We start from the raw sequence: 17,590 nt of genomic DNA on the forward strand, positions 1-17,590 counted from the left end.
TGTCTTTTCCATTAGATGATAAATAGGATAACTCCAGCTAATATCCATCCCTTCTGGTGGCCTCTGGGTGGGTCCTGCTTTGTTTTCTGTCCACCTGGCTTCCAGAGTCCATGAAAATCAAAGCCTGAAGTTCATCTAGTTTGGCAACTGCCCTCAATGAGGGAAGCTGGCTTTAACGACCCACTCACCAATCTGGGTTGTCATTTTTACTTGATTTGGGCCTCTGAATATTTTTTACTAATTTGCCAACTCACAGTTAAGTTTTAAGAGTTAAACATATATTTCAAGCACCATTTTTAGTTTGCATCCTGAGGACAGGACATGTTTTGTAGTCTACTTATACTGCTAGCAATAGAAAATCCATGTCTTACTTCTTTTTGTTTTGTTTTGTTTTGGGGGGGGGAGGTAATTAGGTTTATTTATTACTTTTTTTAAATGGAGGTACTGGGGACTGAACCCAGGATCTTGTGCATGCAAGGCATGCACTCTACAACTGAGCTATGCCCTCCCCCTATGTCTTACTCACTTCTTTATCCCATTACTTGAATACTGAGCCAGTGCTTGGCTCAGAGCAGAAGCTCTATACCTAGACCTGTTTGCTAAAATTATCACAAACTCAAGGTCTAGATGCAAGACGGGATTTGTATGGCTTGCATTCTTTCCCACAATGTTGCATTTAAATATTTTTAGGAAAGGAATGCATCCTTTAGTTTTCTATTTCTCTACTGTCTTACCCTCAGTCATACCACAAATTTATTACTTCATAGCCTCCAAAGGTATTTGAATTTTCCAGACTTGGTCCACTAAAATGAACTGTATGAAGGTGGGAGATGGGTAGGAGACACTAAAAGGACTATTTGAATGGGAATTCCCATATGCTTACCTGCTGGTGATTGGGAAAATGCTCCATGGCCTTGAGCAGCAAATGGGTCACATCAGCCAGGAGTCGGACAGGCATTCCTGCAGCAAGATCCTGCTTGGTTAAGTTAAACACACAGGCACTTGCAGCAAGTTGCACTGGCAAATTCATAGGGTGGTTTCTCATCCCAGTAACCACAAGCTGGGAATAAAAAATTAGTTCTCTTAATCCAACTTATAAATATAAGCCCTCTTCATACAGCAACATTACTTTGTTAATCTATAATAATTTCTAAAATGTCTTAAGTATCTTTTTTATTCTCCTGTGCAAAGAGCCTAGGACATAGCAGTTACTCATCAATACTTAGTTCCTGCCCACTTGGTCAAGGTAGGTATCAAGTTGTTCATGTCCAGAGATTTTTCTGTAAGGCTAATGAATCTTTTCTGTTCAGGGAAAACATCTTTGTATTTCAAGACCTACTTCAGTGCTTGCTATATGTTAAGTACTAAATAAAGTCTTACTGACTTGAATAGAGTAAGCCAGTAACAAATTTCACTTTCAAATCCCAACATTCAGTTCCTCGAGAACACTGCTAAAGTTAGTGTACAATAAAACTCATTCACTTCCCTCTGATCTAGATAACTATCTCTCACCTTTTCCTCTCTCCTCAAATCCCCAACAAATCCTCCCTAATTATTATTGGCTGGAGACCTTGCTTCCAAATACCCTGAGAAAACTGAAGCAATCATAAAAGAGCTTCAGATTCTTGCTACCAGATGTACCCCTTTACCAGCATACACATGTGCATATGGTGTCTTCCTTTGGGGCTCTTCTCTAAAAGAAATCCCTCCACTTATATGCTAGATTCTTTCCTTCTTGTCTGCTCAAGGCCACTGTTTCAGCTATTCTCCCCTCACTCCTACACCAATTTTTTATCCTGTACTGAATCATTTATATCAGCATATAAACAAGCTGTTTTTTCTCTCATCAAAAAAACAAAAACAAAAACAAAACCCCACATACTTCCTCAGTCAACTACCACTTTTTTTTCCTGCTCCCCTTTGCAGCAAAAACTCCTTAAAAGAATTGCATTTCTCTCTGCATCAGTCTCTGAATGAATGAATGAACAAGTGAATATTTCAGATCAGGACTAGAGGTCTAGTCCTCTGTAACTCAGGTTCACAGTAACCAAAACCAAAAAAAGGTATCGCATGTACCAAGTGCCAATATCCTCTGGTATGTATGGATGGAGTGACAGATACTAGAGATAACATCCTAGGACTTAAATGTTACTAGTTCCTATCCAAACACCCTATTCTCAAAATTTAAGACAGCCAAGAGGTTAAGTAATTTCTGGCTCTGCCACTAATTTATAGTTACTTAATCTCATAGACCCTCAGGTATATAGTCTGTAAAACAGAAGACAAATCTTCTCTCTTGGGATTGCTATGACCACTAAATGAGGTATCAAAGATAACACAGTCCTATACTCACTGGTTTCAAAACTGAATGTGCATAAGGATTACCTTGGGGGTTTATTAAAATGCAAATTCCTGTACCTTATCCAGCCCTACTGAATCTAAGTTTCTTGGGAGTGAGGTTCACAAATCTGCTTTTTATAATAAGCAATATCCCAGAATTCTGGTGGACAGAGGACCACATTCTGAACAGTGGTCTAAGCAATCAACAAAATTAAGAATCTTCCTTTTTTGCCCTTCAAAAGCTGTCTTGGTTAAAATATCTTAATTAGAGAATAATGCAGATTAGTTACAAAAGTATAGAAGGTTCATAAACGGCATGGAAAAATGCCTTGTAAAATTCCAATACTGTATTTCTAGAAAGAGCCTATATGGAAGCAATATGGGGCTAATACACAAAGCAATGTCCTAATTCCTATCATATATTCCATTTTCTACTACAGCTGGTGAAAAAATATCACATTGATCACTGGTTTTAGGTGGTAAATATGAACTGGAAGGCAATTATATTGCTTAATGAGACTAATATAAAACTTCAATAACACTATGGAACTAACTCCTCTCTTTCTCATTTATGGCTAATAACTGAAAACACACATCAATTCCATCACAAAAAAATTCAAAGACTAAATGAAAATTTTCACTAATTTTCTTCACAAAACCATCAACTATTCAGGAAGATAACTTCAAAATTTTCATATCCAGTTTCTTATTCTTACCTTTAAAATTTCTGGCTTTGTTTTTTCCATCACATGAGTCAGGCTAAAAAGGTGAAAGAGAGCTTCTCGGACAAAGAATGCCCGTTCACTGTATCGCTTCAATGCTTCTGCAATCTGCGTTTCATTGGCTTCCCCAGACACCTTTGAACATAGCCAGAAAATTAGCTTTTAGAATTCTTTCCAACTCTCTAACTTTCTCTATTCAAACATCATTTGTATAGATGGCATCCAGGGTAGCTATGTAAGGCCTAAAATAAATGGGAATGATTATTTTCCAACCCATCCAGAGGAGTCACCCTATGGAGGTGTACATGTGCTAAAGAGATGTATATTAGATAGGCTCAGATCCTACTATAAGCCTATGGGTAAAATTTTCTATACTGTACCTAAAATAAATATCAAGATATTTAACACTATTTATAAGGTCTTACTATGTGATTAGGCTCCTATTTGCCTCGTAAGGTAACCCTCTATCCTAACTCACAATGTGTTAGCTACACTAGACTTTTTTCCTAATCTTTCAATAAACCAAGCTCTTTCTCAGGTAAAGGCTATTATACATAATATCCTCTCTGACTGAAATCCTCCTCTCTTTCTCTGCCTAATTTCTATTCATCCTTCCAATTCAAGTTAAATGACACTTTTCAGAGAGGACTTCTCTGACCCACCAATCTAAATCAGGTCTCCCTGAAACATCTTCATAGCTGTTATCATAATCCCCCTAGTAGACTGGCCTATTCACCACTGTACCCCAACAGATAGCATTATGTGTGGCTCAGATAAGCACTCAATAAATATTCATCAAAAAATGTATTAATTAACTTCTCCAGATTAATTAAGCTCCCATTAAGCATTAAGAGGTTCATTTCAAATTACATCTATCTTAAACTGTGGTTCATATACCATTGGGTAACCAAATGTATATAACAGGAAGTGGCACTTTAGAAAAGCAATTCAACTAGTAATTAAAATAGAAATTATTAGACTATCACCATGATCCCCAATGAGTTAATGGAACTAGGTGTTGAGTGTTAACAACTGCTAAAAATCACAGAAAGAAAGCAACCAGATATTACATATTTCCTTAATGAAAGAGCATAATACCTAAGGGTCCCGTCCAAGGGACCAAACGTGAGTTTGATTAAGTCTCCAAATCTAGCTACCAACTTGTAGAAAATACAGAGTCAGAGAGATATACAACACAAGAATACAATCAAGAAAATTCAGATTGAGGGAAACTCTACAAGTCAAAGGACTGGATTCTTTACATACAAATTATAAGGAAAGAAAGGGATGGAGAGGGAACTTATAAATTAAAAGATACTCAAAAGACATATACTTTTGGAAAATGGACAAGATTAATTAAGTCCCTAAAGATAAACAGTTGGGTCATAAAACTATTTAAAAGAGCAAGGACCTGATTATCATTAAAGTCAGGACAGAGATTAGTTTCATGAGGAAGGAGGGAGTTCTTCTCAGGATGAAGCATATGGAAGAGCTTCAGGATAGCTGACAAAGTTCAGTTTATTAACCTGAGTGATGGTTTCAAGTGTGTTCGCCTTATTTTCACTCATAAAGCCATATACTTATTATTTATGGTTTTTGTATCTCTTATTTTACAATAAGTTTAAAAAAAAAAAAACCCACCAACCCTGCTGTTCAGAGTGATATAATCTTTCCATTAAGTTGGAAGACTGTCTTTTCTGGCAGTAACATTATAAAAGGTAACACAGAAATAAACACTTAAAAAATACATTATTCAAAGGGAGAGGGTACAGCTCAGTGGTAGAGTGCATGCTTAGCATGCACGAGGTCCTGGGTTCAATCCCCAGTACCTCCATTAAATTTTTTTAAAAAGTTACTCAGTAACTAGGTTTTATCTGAACACATAGTATTCAGGTGAGAATATGCAGCTTTGAGGAAATGAAGGGCTGCATCACAAATGACATTTCAACCACTGACAGAATGTGCTACAAAGGTCTAATAGGAATTAGACTACAGTATAGGTATGTACAAATGACACAAAGCACATAGTGAACATCTGTAAGATTATAGAAATAACAATGCAAGTTTGTTTACAAAATGCTTTTTAAATTATTTATGTATAATATACATACATAAACATTGGTCTTGACTATGTATTCACATATGTAAGGAGTTGCTGAATAATAGAAATTTTCCAAGTGTTTAGTTTTTTTTGAATCATCCTGAAATTTTTCTTTGATTTTCTTATATTTGGAAAGACACTGAAATATTATATGAGACAAAAAAGACTGTAAAAAGGGAAAACAAATAACAATAATCATTGTCTGACTTCATTTATCCACATTTGGCTGCTTCCAAAAGCTTTATAATATCTTACATGAACTATAACCTCAAGGTACCTTTGAATATAAAATTAAAGAACTTTTGTTACTGGAACATAAATATTCTAAACCAAATTTCATTGCCTTTATGTTTTATTCAGTGATCAACACTTCTCTAGCCAGTGATAAACTCTCAAATCAAGCAATCATACTCCTCAAACTATAAGCATCTTCAATTCAATCAATTTCATATGCTAGATCAACGAAACAAAACAAAACAAATGTCTGTATGTACTAGTTTCAGCAAACAATTTAAAAAGAGAAATGTCCTTATTAATTACTAAATTAAGCCTTATTAATACTTAATATATGGAGTAAAACTAAAATTTATGTTCTAAGGAAAACTTTCTTGTAGCACTCAGTATATAACCGTTACAGCATTTCTCACACTGGATTAAAGCTATTTTTAAATTTGTCTCCTCTCCACTAGACTAGAATTCCTTAAGAGCAGAGGCACTAGCTCACACATCTTTAATAAGTACTCAGTAAGTGTTTTTTGAAATGGATCCATTCCTCTGCTTTAAAAAAATTATATGTAACTTCACTGGATGTTGATCACTGCAGTTCAATACAGAATCTTAGTTCAAGGGAGAAGTCTAGGCTGGAGATACAAATTTAGGAGTCATCAGCATATAGGTTTAAGGGCCAAAGTATGGAACACTCCAAATTTGAGGCCTGGGAGATTAAGAAGAACCAATAAAGGAAATTGAGACCGAACAGTCAGAAAAGTAGGGGGGAAAAAAAACAAACAAAACAAGACAAGTGTGATATCCTAGAAGATAAGGTAAAAAAAAAAAAAAAAAAGTACTTCAAAAAGGAGGACAAAATCAACCATGTCAAATGCCAGTTTAGATCAAATAAAATGACAACTGAAAACTAATAATGGGTTTAGCACATTTCCAGCAATTCTCAGGAACTGGGAACCACAGCTTGGAAAATAACCCCAGAGTCTGGGAATGAAGTGGCCAAAAAACATGACTCCTAATTGTGGAGAAGTAAAAGTTTCAGGAAACTGATGTTAACAGAAGAGCAAATTTGGTGGGGAAACAGAGATGACAGAGTCAGAAATTCTATGGTAAGAAAACCCTTTGTGTTGGGACTAGAAATTGAGAGGAAAAGAAAAGAACTAGGATACTCAAATAGAGGCAATGAGATGTAGTGGAAAGGACACATACTTGGCACAAAGGCAGGCTCATCAGTTGGCTGTGACCCTTAAGAAAGCCATTCCCTCTCAATGAGGACAATACTTCCCTCTCAGAGTCAAGAAATCAAAATAAATGATATATATGAAAGTGCAAAAAACTAACCATTTGTTCTTATAATCACCCACTCAGAGTACTACATCACGCCTCATAAAGAATACTGGGGAGTCACGCTGTTTCTATTTCTGGCATCCTTTAGTGTGGTCTAAAAAACGGAGGCAAATAAAGCCAAAAAACTAACTGAAAGCATCACAATACTAAGACAATCATTTCAGACAAGTTTCTCATCAACTTTGCTAAATCAGACAATTCTAAAAAAGAGATGGAGTAATTTCGGCTCTGTTTCCTTAACGTGACCCATTATTTTTCAGCTCTCAAATTAGTGGTCAAAGAATTTAAAAGAAACATCAATTTCTGTATACAGCTGAATAAAGAGCAAAGTTCCAATGATCTCTATTTTTTTTATATACTTTAAGACAATGATTCTCAACTTTGGCTGCATATTGCAATCAGCCAAGGAGCTTTAAAAAATACAGTTGCCTGGGTCCCTTCTCCCTGTGGTTTTGATTTAATTGCTGAAGCTCTCCAGCTGATTTTTTAAAAATTAAAACTATTTTTCCAGCTTTATCAAGACATGTAATTTTATATATACATACATGACATATGTTTAATGTATAAAACATACTTATTTGATACATGTATATACTGCAAAATGATTACCATGATATGGTTGGTTAAAACATCCACTATCTCAAATAATTATAGTCCAGGTAATTTTAATTGTAGTCAAGGTTGAGAATCACTGCTTCAGTGTTTACAGAGCTGGAAACTAAATAATTGCAAATAAAGTGAGTGTTTCCTAGAGCCAAGATTTCAAAGTAATAATGGTTCCATTTGTGAAATCTGACATGTTTCACAGAGGCACTGTGGAATATAGATGTCCTACTAGTCCCAGTTTAAAAACCCAGGTTAATTCACTCTAGGGTCTGTCAGTGGTGAGAAGAATCAGCAAAAACTGTACTGCTCAGGAATCTCAACTATCAGAGGACCTTTGCCTTGAGAAGGTTATATAGCATAGTGTACTAGGGATACATCCCTTTCATCCTTCAGGACGTAGGTCAAGCTCACCTCTTCTGGGAAATCCTTCCTAAACTCCCAGCATACAGGGGTTCCTTCCCTTTGGATTTTTACAATTCTTTACTATCTGATCCATTTGTTAGGTAGTTGAGTAACGCTAAAATACTAATTTACCTTTTTATGTTTCCTTCACCAACAAGCCCTGTGCTAGAAATCTATCTTGTTCCATAACCAGTAGTTAAGTAAGTTCCTCACACTTCTTGTTGCCCCGCACCTGGCTCATATGACCTTGCCAAGTCTGGCCCTGGTGCCTACTTCTTCAGCCTCATCTCATCACTCTGTGACTTAATACCATGGAGTTCCAGCCACGGTGGCCTTTTTTCAGTTCCTCAGATGTACCATGGTCCTTCCTCCCACACATCTTTTGCATATATTATTCTCTCTGCCTGGAATGTTCTCTACCAAACTACTCATTCAGCAAGTCCTCAGAGAAGCCTTAAACTAAGTCGAGTATCTGTGTTAAACATTCTCAAATATAGTATTGTTTATCTTTTAGATTCCTAGCACTACGCAGTTTAAAGCATATATATGTGTGCATTATATATTATATTACTATATATGTATATGACATATAGAGATACATATACTTAAAGCACACGTGACATTTGATACTTGATTGTCTGAGTCCTTCACTAAATTACAAGCTCCATGAGGGCAAGATCATGCCTATTTGGCCTCACTACCAGGTTCCCCATGTCCAGCACAGTGCATAGTGCAGAAGCACTTGATAAAATATTATTGAATAAATGAATAAAAAAGAGTGACTCAAAATAACTTTCTACATTCTTTTTTAAGACTAAATTTAGAAAAAATCTAAATAGTGAAATGTTTTAAGACGTTTATGATTAACTTTTCCTTCTCCTTTTTTGAGATCAATAATGCTTTATCAAAAAAGATACCTTGCCATTTTGGTCACAATATTCACTTTTAAGCCATCCCTGACTCCACTCCAGGTAGGATCAAAGAATTCTTCTGTTTAAGTGGTGTAGGTAGTAGGGGGAAAAAATAGGGCTCTGGCATTAGACAGATGTAGATCCAGACGTTGGTTCTAAACTAATAATAAATCATGTAATTTCTATGAGTCTGTTTCTCATCTATAAAATGGAGTTAATACCTTTCTATAGATATTAACATATGCAATATAAAGTATCTACAGGATATAACGCATGTTAGAAAAATATATAGTTTTCCTTAAACTTGTCACAATTCTATCATTCAAAGTCTGATTCAGATACTATTTTCCCTCTATCAAGCCCCCCACATTCTCCAGCTAGAAAAAAATTTTCCTGCTCTATTACAGCAACTATACCAAACCTTGGCTTTACAGTTATTTGTGATCATAAAACACTACTCCCATCAGGCTCCTTGGAGGCAGATCCTCTATCTTTTTCATCTTTGAATCCCAGGCTTTACCAAATCCAATAGATGTTTCCCTAACTTAAATCATTAGGCATAAGAAACCTTGAGAAAAGCAAGATTTTACCATTTCTACAATAGAGATCTCCTTGGAGAACTTGATCTCCCATTAGATACTCAATTCAACAAGGAGCATCCTTAGTTTCTTTGAACTAATCCATTAGAAATTCAAGTGGTTCCAAATACCTAAACACTATCATCATGAGAACTATCATTTATCCAAGGCGTACTATATGACTTGCACTTTGCATAGCCATTCATCTTCAGAAGAATTCTAAAGGTAGGGAATGATATCTATTATATAAATAAAGAAACAAAAATTCAAAAAAGTTACATCAGAGCTTGCTCTGGGTCATGAAGCAAGTAAGCTGGTATTTTAATTAGGACTCTAACTCTAAAGCAAGCCCTTTCCACTACACAATGTCTTGTTTCAAGAACATGCTGCATATATTATTAGACATTCATCTTAAGGAGCCTTATACAACTAAATCATTGGTCAGCCTGAAAAAGGAATACATTTTTAAAGTCTAACCTTCAAATGTCCTTCTCCTGTGAGGAATTCAGAGTAGCCAGCATCAGTGGCCAGCAAACCTACAAATTGCATGCTGGGTCGTTGCTGTATAAAGGCTTCAACAGCTTTATCTGTCACATGCTTTCTCCCAGAAACATCCAGGGAGACGAGGTTGGGCAGGATGTCCTTCTGTTCTAGCAAGCGAAGAGCTATGTCTGAGGTAAACTGTTTATCATCTGAAATATCAAGATGATTCAGGTGTTTTAGTTCCCGAACAACATCCAGTATCTGTGTAGTTGTCATTTTTAAACATTTCAAGTGGTGCATGGTTAGAGACTTGAGTCGGTCTTTGCAGGCTAGCAGAGCCGTGATGTCTGTGATCGAGGTGTTAGAAATATCCAGGCTCTCTAATCTTGGCAATGAAGCAACTTCAGCCAGGTCTTCATTATAAAAGAGAACGTTGGTGATGCTTAATGCTCGAAGGCCAGAAAGTCGGCTGAAGCACCGCTCATAAGGATCTTCGAGGGAGAGAGTTAATGAGTTCAGCACTAGGCACTGGAGATTTTGCTGGATCCATTTGTTACTGCCGAGCCCACTGATGATGTCTGTAATCGTGATGTCAGCATTCACACCTGTGGCATCTAGTTCCACTAACTTGTGGTGGCAGAAGGCTTTCCGGAAAGCAACAGCAGAGATCTTGGCTTTGCGAATGCAAGCTCGCTTTAAGCGCATCTGGTTGCCCCTAAAAATACCTACAGTTCCATCATTCAAGAGACCTGGGAAAAAACAAGCAGTACTTTAACTTCAAAAAATGGTTAAAAGGGGAAGGTATCGCTCAAGTGGTAGAGTGCATGCCTCATATGCACAAGGTCCTGGGTTCAATCCCCAGTACCTCCTCTAAAAATAAATAGAGAGATAAACCTAATTCCCTCCCTCACCCCCCAAAAAAATTGGTTAAAGGATCGCTAAAATTTTCAGCACACTTTACACTTTCAAAGCACTCCCATGTAACATTTCATTTAATAGACATAATTCAGCACGATAAGAATATTATTATCTATAATTTACAGATGAATAAACTGGAGTTCAAAAAAGTGTCTTTCCAAGATTACAGAGACAGCACATGGCAGAATCAGGTCTGTGGTAGACATTACTGATATTCACTAACATCTGGTTCTCCTCACCTTCCCAGACACATGCACAACTACATTTCCCAGCCTACCCCTGGATTTAGATGGGGCTAGCCAATGAGCTGTATGCTACATCACCTGAGAGCCAGTGAATGATTTCATGATTTTCCAACGCTATCTTTTCCTACTGTGACAAAAGTGAGGAGCCTTCAAGTTCTAGACAGGGTACCTTTATGTGAGTGGAACCTCTACCAGCCTAGATCTTAGGATGATTATGGAGCAGAACCTTCCATGGACTTGCAGCATTTTTGTGCCATGAGTGAGGTATACACTGTATGTTAAGCTACTGGATCTGGGATTTGTTACCAATCCATTTCTAGCCTATCTAGCCTTTAAGTTCACTATAATAAATTATTATACACACCAACACATAAATACACATACATATATTTAGCATATATATATCTATAATTCATTATTAAACCACTAGCTAGATCTGAAGCCTTATTAAAAGGATCTAGAGGTTACAGTCCCTCCCCGTCAAATGAATTCAAATAAAGTGGACACATCTGAAGTCCCTTAGAGCTTTACCAGGCCATCAGTTAATCATGCCAGAAGCATATAATGCTTTGGACCCACATCTATTCCAACAATATCACACATCAACCAAGCAACATTTACTTTGAAAGAAGTAACAGCCATGACAACAAAAAGTAGACTAAGAACAATCTGGGGTGAGTGAACAGTTCGGACCAGGTAAGTAAATGGCCTTGGAGTCAAGAGAACTCTAAATGGCACCTCAGCTGACTCACACTGAATACAGATCAGGCTGCCAGCCAGCCACCCTTAAGTTAGAACTAAAGTATTTTTTAAGTGGAAGCACTGCTTTCTAGTGAATTTTGTAGACTTAATTATTGTTAAAGAGTTAAAAATCAAGAAAAATCTTTACAAAACCTGTCACAATGGACAAAAATGACTAATTATATACTAAGAATTCTATTACTCTAGAACTATGCTGTCTAATACAATAGCCACCCAGTCATGGAGAACTTGAAATGTAGATAGTCCAAACTGATGTATGCTGTTAAGTGTAAAATACTCACCAGATTTTGAAGTTTTAGTACAAAAAAATGTAAAATGTCTCAATAATTTTCTATATTGACTATATATGTTGAAATGGTATTTTTAGATATACTGGATTGAATAAAATTATTAAAATTAGTTTCCTGTTTCTACTTACTTTTTAAATGTGGCCACTAATAAATTTAAAATTACATATGTGGCTCACACTTGTGGTTCATTTCTATTGGGCAGTGCTATTCTAGAGACAGCCTTTTTTTTTTTCTCTGTATTTTTTTTTAATTAAAGTACAGTCAGTTGTAATGTATCAATTTGTGGTGTACAGCACAATGTCCCAGTCATGCATATACGAACATATATTCATTTTCATATTCTTTTTCATTAAAGGTTATTGTAAGATATTGAATATAGTTCCCTATGTTATATACATAAGAAATGTTTTTTTAATCTGTTTTTATATATAGTGGCTAACAATTGCAAATCTCAAACTCCCAAATTTATCCCTTCCACCTCCTTTCCCCAGTAACCATAAGATTGTTTACTATATCTGCAAGCCTAGAGATAGTCTTTTAAACTACTCTATTTCAGGGGAGTAAATTTCATGGTGGGGTTCTGTCCACTGAACAATTATTAAACAACTGCCATATGTCAAACCTTACCAAATGTTGTGGAAACAAAGAAAAATACATCTCTATATTCAAGAATTCAAAATTCCATGGAATGAAGAGGTCTCAAACAATGGTAACAAAATGAGCTACATGGTATACTAGGGCCAAGTATCATATCATGAAAGCAAAGAAAAGGAAGTAACATGTCATACCTGGAGACCTGGAAACGAATGCATGGAAGAGATCTCTGAGTAAGTCCTTCAAGATGAAGAAAAAACTCAAAGATGGAGAATGAAAGCGAGGGGTATTAAAGGAAGAATAAACAGCATAAACAAAGCTTTAGCATACATAATGAATCATTACGTTGTACACTTGAAATTAATATGTTATGTGTCAATTATACCCAATTTTAAAAATGCAAAAAAAAACAAAACCCAAACCCAGCCTTAAAGATGTGAACATTCCTCACACAGAAAATGACAAGTCGTTCTATACTGCTAGAATATAAAAAATGGCTAGAGCTATGAGATATTTCCCTGATAAAGAAGGGAAGATTACAAGTGAAGGCCTAGATATGAGTGAAAACTTGGTGCATTTCTGGAGATTTAAGTATGTGGGGAGAGACAAGAAACGAGGCTAGATCACTCTGAAAGGTAAAGAGAGGAAAGTAGACCAGCTAGGGATCTTGGGACACAAAGAACAATGTAGTGGAGTTCCTGGGTTTTTTCCTTGCAGCATGCAACCTAAAGTTGAAGAAGTTGGCAACCCAGAAATACGGTCAAGCACAGTCAAAAAAAGCTTCCCCCTCAAAAAAAATCTGCTCACTCTAGCCAAAGTACCAGGATAGGGGTGGCCTAGCAAGGCAGGAAACCAGGACACTTTTAGATAGTAACTACTTTACTTCAGTCAATCACCACAGAAAAAAACTGGAGCCACCTGCACCCACACTAGCAAAGGCCAAGAGGGGAACCTAGACTTTCACTCTTGCTGTAACTAGTTGCCCCAATCTCCCCACAGGGAGGTGTTAGAGAAGGCTGAGCAGGGAGCCAGGACTTTCATCTCCATAATGTCAGTCGATATCGTCTGGAGAGCCTGGACTTTCCTGTGCATCTGGCAGTAGTGAGATGCTCTTCTCTGTCCCTGCTAGGGTGGTGTCATAGGAAGCCTAGTGGAGAATCAAGACCTTCATCATTGCCCAAGAGTAATGAGGCCACCTCACGCCAACACTGTGTCAGTGGAGGCCAACTGGGAAGAGAAATGAGGTACTCATCCCTACCTCAGCTAGGGAAGTATCAGTAGAGACCTTGTGGGGAACCAGAACTCCAGCTGCTGCACAGTGGTAATGAGGAGTCCCAAGCCTTGGGTGTCAAAAGAAGTCAAGTGGGGAACCAGAACATCTACCCCAATCTGACAATAAAAAGGCAGTGCCTCCACCTCCCACTGCTGGAGTGGTGTTGGAGACAAACTAAAACAGAAGAGTCTTATAACACAAAATCCAAAATGCCCAGATTTCAATAAAAATTCACTCATCATACAAAGGACCAGTAAGATCTCAAACTGAAAAAAAGACAATCTATAGATGTCAATACTGAGATAATAGAAATGTTAAAATTATTCAACAAAGATTTTAAAGGAGCCATCATAAAAATGCTAAAGTGAGCAATTACAAACATGCTTGAAACAAATGAAAAACAGAAAGCCTCAGGAAAGAAATAGAAGCTATAAAAAAGAGCCGAATAGAAATTTTTAGAACTGAAAAATACAATAATGGTTAGGCTCAACAACAGAACGGAAGGAACGGAGGAAAGAATCAGTGAACTAAAAGGTAAAACAACAGAAATTACCCAAATCTAAACAACAGGAAAAAAAAATGGACTAGAAGAAACTGAACAGAGCTATTTGTCCCAGAAAGAAGGAGAAAGAGGGGAGAGTTGAAAAAGTATCTGAAGAAATAATGGCTACACCATCAAAGTGACTCAAAGAAAAAACAGTAATAACACCAAATGCTGTCAGTATGCAGAGAAACTGGATCAGTCTTATATTGGCTGGAGTGTAAAATGGCACAGCCACCCTGGAAACAATTTGACAGTTTTTTTAAAACCTAAACATGCAACTACCACATAACTCAGCAATAGCACTGCTGGGTATTTAACCCAGAGAATTAAAACCTATCTTCAGGGAGGGAAGGGTAATAGTTCAGTGGTAGAACACATGCTTAGCATGTACAATGTCCTCAGTTCAAACTCCAGTACCTTCATTAAAAAAAAAAAAAAAAAACAAACTTATGTTCACATAAGACCTGTACATGGATGATTACCGCATAATATTCATAATACTAGAGATTATGTTCAAAATAGCTAAAAACTGGAAACAACTGGAATTTCCTTCAGTAGATATGGTTATACAAACTAACGTATTCCATAGCATGGACTACTACTCAGAAATAAAAAGGAATGGATTGATATACACAACAATCTGGATGAATCTCCACAGAATGATGAGTCAAAAAAGCTAATTCCAATGAAATGACAGAATAAATGAAATGTTTCCATTTATATAACAGTCTTGAAACGACAAAATTATAGAAATGGAGGTAGACACAGGAGACATATAAATGTGGCTATAAAAGGGCAACATGAGGGATCCTTGTGAAGATGGAAATCCTGACCATATCAATGTTAGTATCCTTGATGAGATAATATACTACGGTTTTGCAAGATACCACCACTGGAGAAAGAGGATCTCATCTGTTTTATTCATTACAACTCCATGTGAATCAATATTTTTCTAAAAATAGAAAGTTTAATTAAAGAAAAAGAGATCACTCTCAGGAAAATTTGAAGGTGTGTTGTTGACCCAGAGTTAAGGGAATTCCATCTGATGGCTTCAGTATTATTGCTAAGAGTAAATGGTAAAAAGCCTGAGGAGAGCAAAGAACACATGAAACAATGTTAGGAGCACTGCATAGTTGGTCAGGGAAATACTCAAGAACTCCTGGGCAGTGCTGGGGGCCCCCCGTCTTTATATTACTGACTTGCCTCTATCTCTTCATGAAGGTTTAAGCCTAGTCATCACCTCCTTGGAAAAGTTTTCTCTGACCATTCAAGCTAAAGTAGAGGCCTTCCTCTTTTTTTTTTTTTTTTAATTTTTTTTTTGAGGGAGGCAATTAGATTTATTCATTTGTCTACTTATTTATTTATTAAATGGAGGTACTGGGAATTGAACCCAAGGCATTATATATGCTAAGGATTCACCCACCACTGAGCTATACCCTCTATACCCTCCCACCCCAAGGCCTTCCTTTTTTATTCTCCTTTGGAGACCCATGTTCTTTTTCCCTCAGAGAATCTATCACAAGTTGTAATTCTACATATGTTTGTTTGTATCTCAGTTATGTCTCCCACTGGACTATATGCTCCACAAGAGCAAGATTCATGTTATGCTCAATATTGTGCACTCAACAGCTAACAGTGCCTGGCATGCAACAGATGTTCAATAATTTTCTTCTCTAGAGCATCCTTCTTACACATTTTACTTCTACTGTGCCTCCTGTGGACCCACCAGAAACTCCCTACATTAAGTATCTGCTGTTAAGAACCCTTCTAAGAAAAAAAAAAAAAAAAAACCCTTCTAAAAACCAAAAATAGAAATAGACTTTGAATTGAGATCAGTATTTTCCTTGTTTATGCCACAAAATAAATTTAAACATATTTTTAAATGTTAATTTTTTACAGCTGAACCTTCAGACTTCTCAGTTAAGACTGATTTTAATCTTAAAGTGATTATCATACCACCTTACAAAACTTGCTCTCAGATTTCGATATTATATACATATGTTTGGTAAAATGGATTACTTTTGGCTGCTTTGGGTCAGTCTACATCAAATAAAATTTTCTAATTAAATTTAAGTGTCTACATTTGAGAGTAACAGAATTTAAAAAGTAATGAATTAAAAGAAAAGGACATGAGATCTAGAAACCAGTCCTGTGTTTGAGTCCTGGATCCAACATTTATTCACTATTAGACACTAGACAAATTACTCCACAAGTCTAAGATTCCTTATCTGTATAATGTGAATAATGACTCTCTCTCACAGGAACTGATGTGAAGATTAAATAAGACAATACATATAAAAAGCATTTTGTAAACTGAAAGCACTAGATAAATATCATTAACAATATTTGAAGGAAATTTGCCTAGATTATCTTTTCCTTCTCTCAAAAATAAACACACTAAAGAATCATATATCTTTTTCCATGACCAACAATACCTGCTACAATGTATTTGAGCTAAATCTTCCTTTGCTGTTATAATATTCACTTGGGTTGTTTGCTGGCAGTCTATCCCCTCAGATGACCAATTTGTAATTTGCTTTGGTCAAAGAACCAAGGTAAATAAAACTGCATATATTTAAGAATCAACATGCTTTAAATGAGGGTTCCTCAAGGGTTTTTTTCCAAGGAGTAAAGTACAGAAGCCTAAATGCAAGGATTCTGCCCCAAAACATTTTTTTAAATTTCTTTCTGGTTTAGGCTATAGATAGCTGAAGTGACCAGCAATGTGACCGCCAGGAGTATAAGCCCTCAGTCATCTAGAAAATCTATTTGGCTGTTCGAGGATACAATTCACAATGTCTTGAAAGGTATTAACTCTTTTCAGTTCAATCCCAAGCCAGAGGCTGAACATATCAAGGTATATCAATTTAGATTAGGCAGATGGTATAACACAGAGGCCTTATCATTAGATGGCAAAGTTCTTATTCTGATTCCTAGCTTTTATACACACATTTCCTGAAAAGTTTTTAGCATTAAGAATGAGCAAAGATTATGACAAGAGAATCACAGAACCCAATAAGTAAAACTCTTTAATATCAGGCTTATTTTAATAAAGACTATTACCAATATCATTAATCCTTTGAACTGGGTAAATAAGTAAAACATTTGAAACGCAAATAAGTTAAGTACTTTCTAAAGTCATTATGCTATTAGAAAAAATGTATTATCAAATTTAAAAGCATTTATAGAACAACTTTTTTCCCATTCTATTAGAAAAATTTTCAAAAACAGAAAAATTTATCTACCAAT

General features: G+C 36.2%; 1 protein-coding gene across 3 annotated transcripts in view; it reads right to left on the bottom strand.

Annotated features, from left to right (window-relative positions):
• ZYG11B (zyg-11 family member B, cell cycle regulator) overlaps positions 1-17,590 on the bottom strand; it is a 72,751-nt gene that overhangs the window by 31,462 nt on the left and 23,699 nt on the right. For all 3 annotated transcript variants that reach the window (XM_064493586.1, XM_010984764.3, XM_064493585.1), the window contains exons 3-5: positions 9,710-10,464; positions 3,057-3,197; positions 884-1,060 (exon numbers count right to left, since the gene is read on the bottom strand). In XM_064493586.1, coding sequence (XP_064349656.1) covers positions 884-1,060; positions 3,057-3,197; positions 9,710-10,464 — 1,073 coding nt within the window. The remainder of the gene's footprint in view (positions 1-883; positions 1,061-3,056; positions 3,198-9,709; positions 10,465-17,590) is intronic.

This window comes from Camelus dromedarius, chromosome 14 (genome assembly GCF_036321535.1).
Source record: "Camelus dromedarius isolate mCamDro1 chromosome 14, mCamDro1.pat, whole genome shotgun sequence".
NCBI classification, from domain to species: domain Eukaryota; kingdom Metazoa; phylum Chordata; class Mammalia; order Artiodactyla; family Camelidae; genus Camelus; species Camelus dromedarius.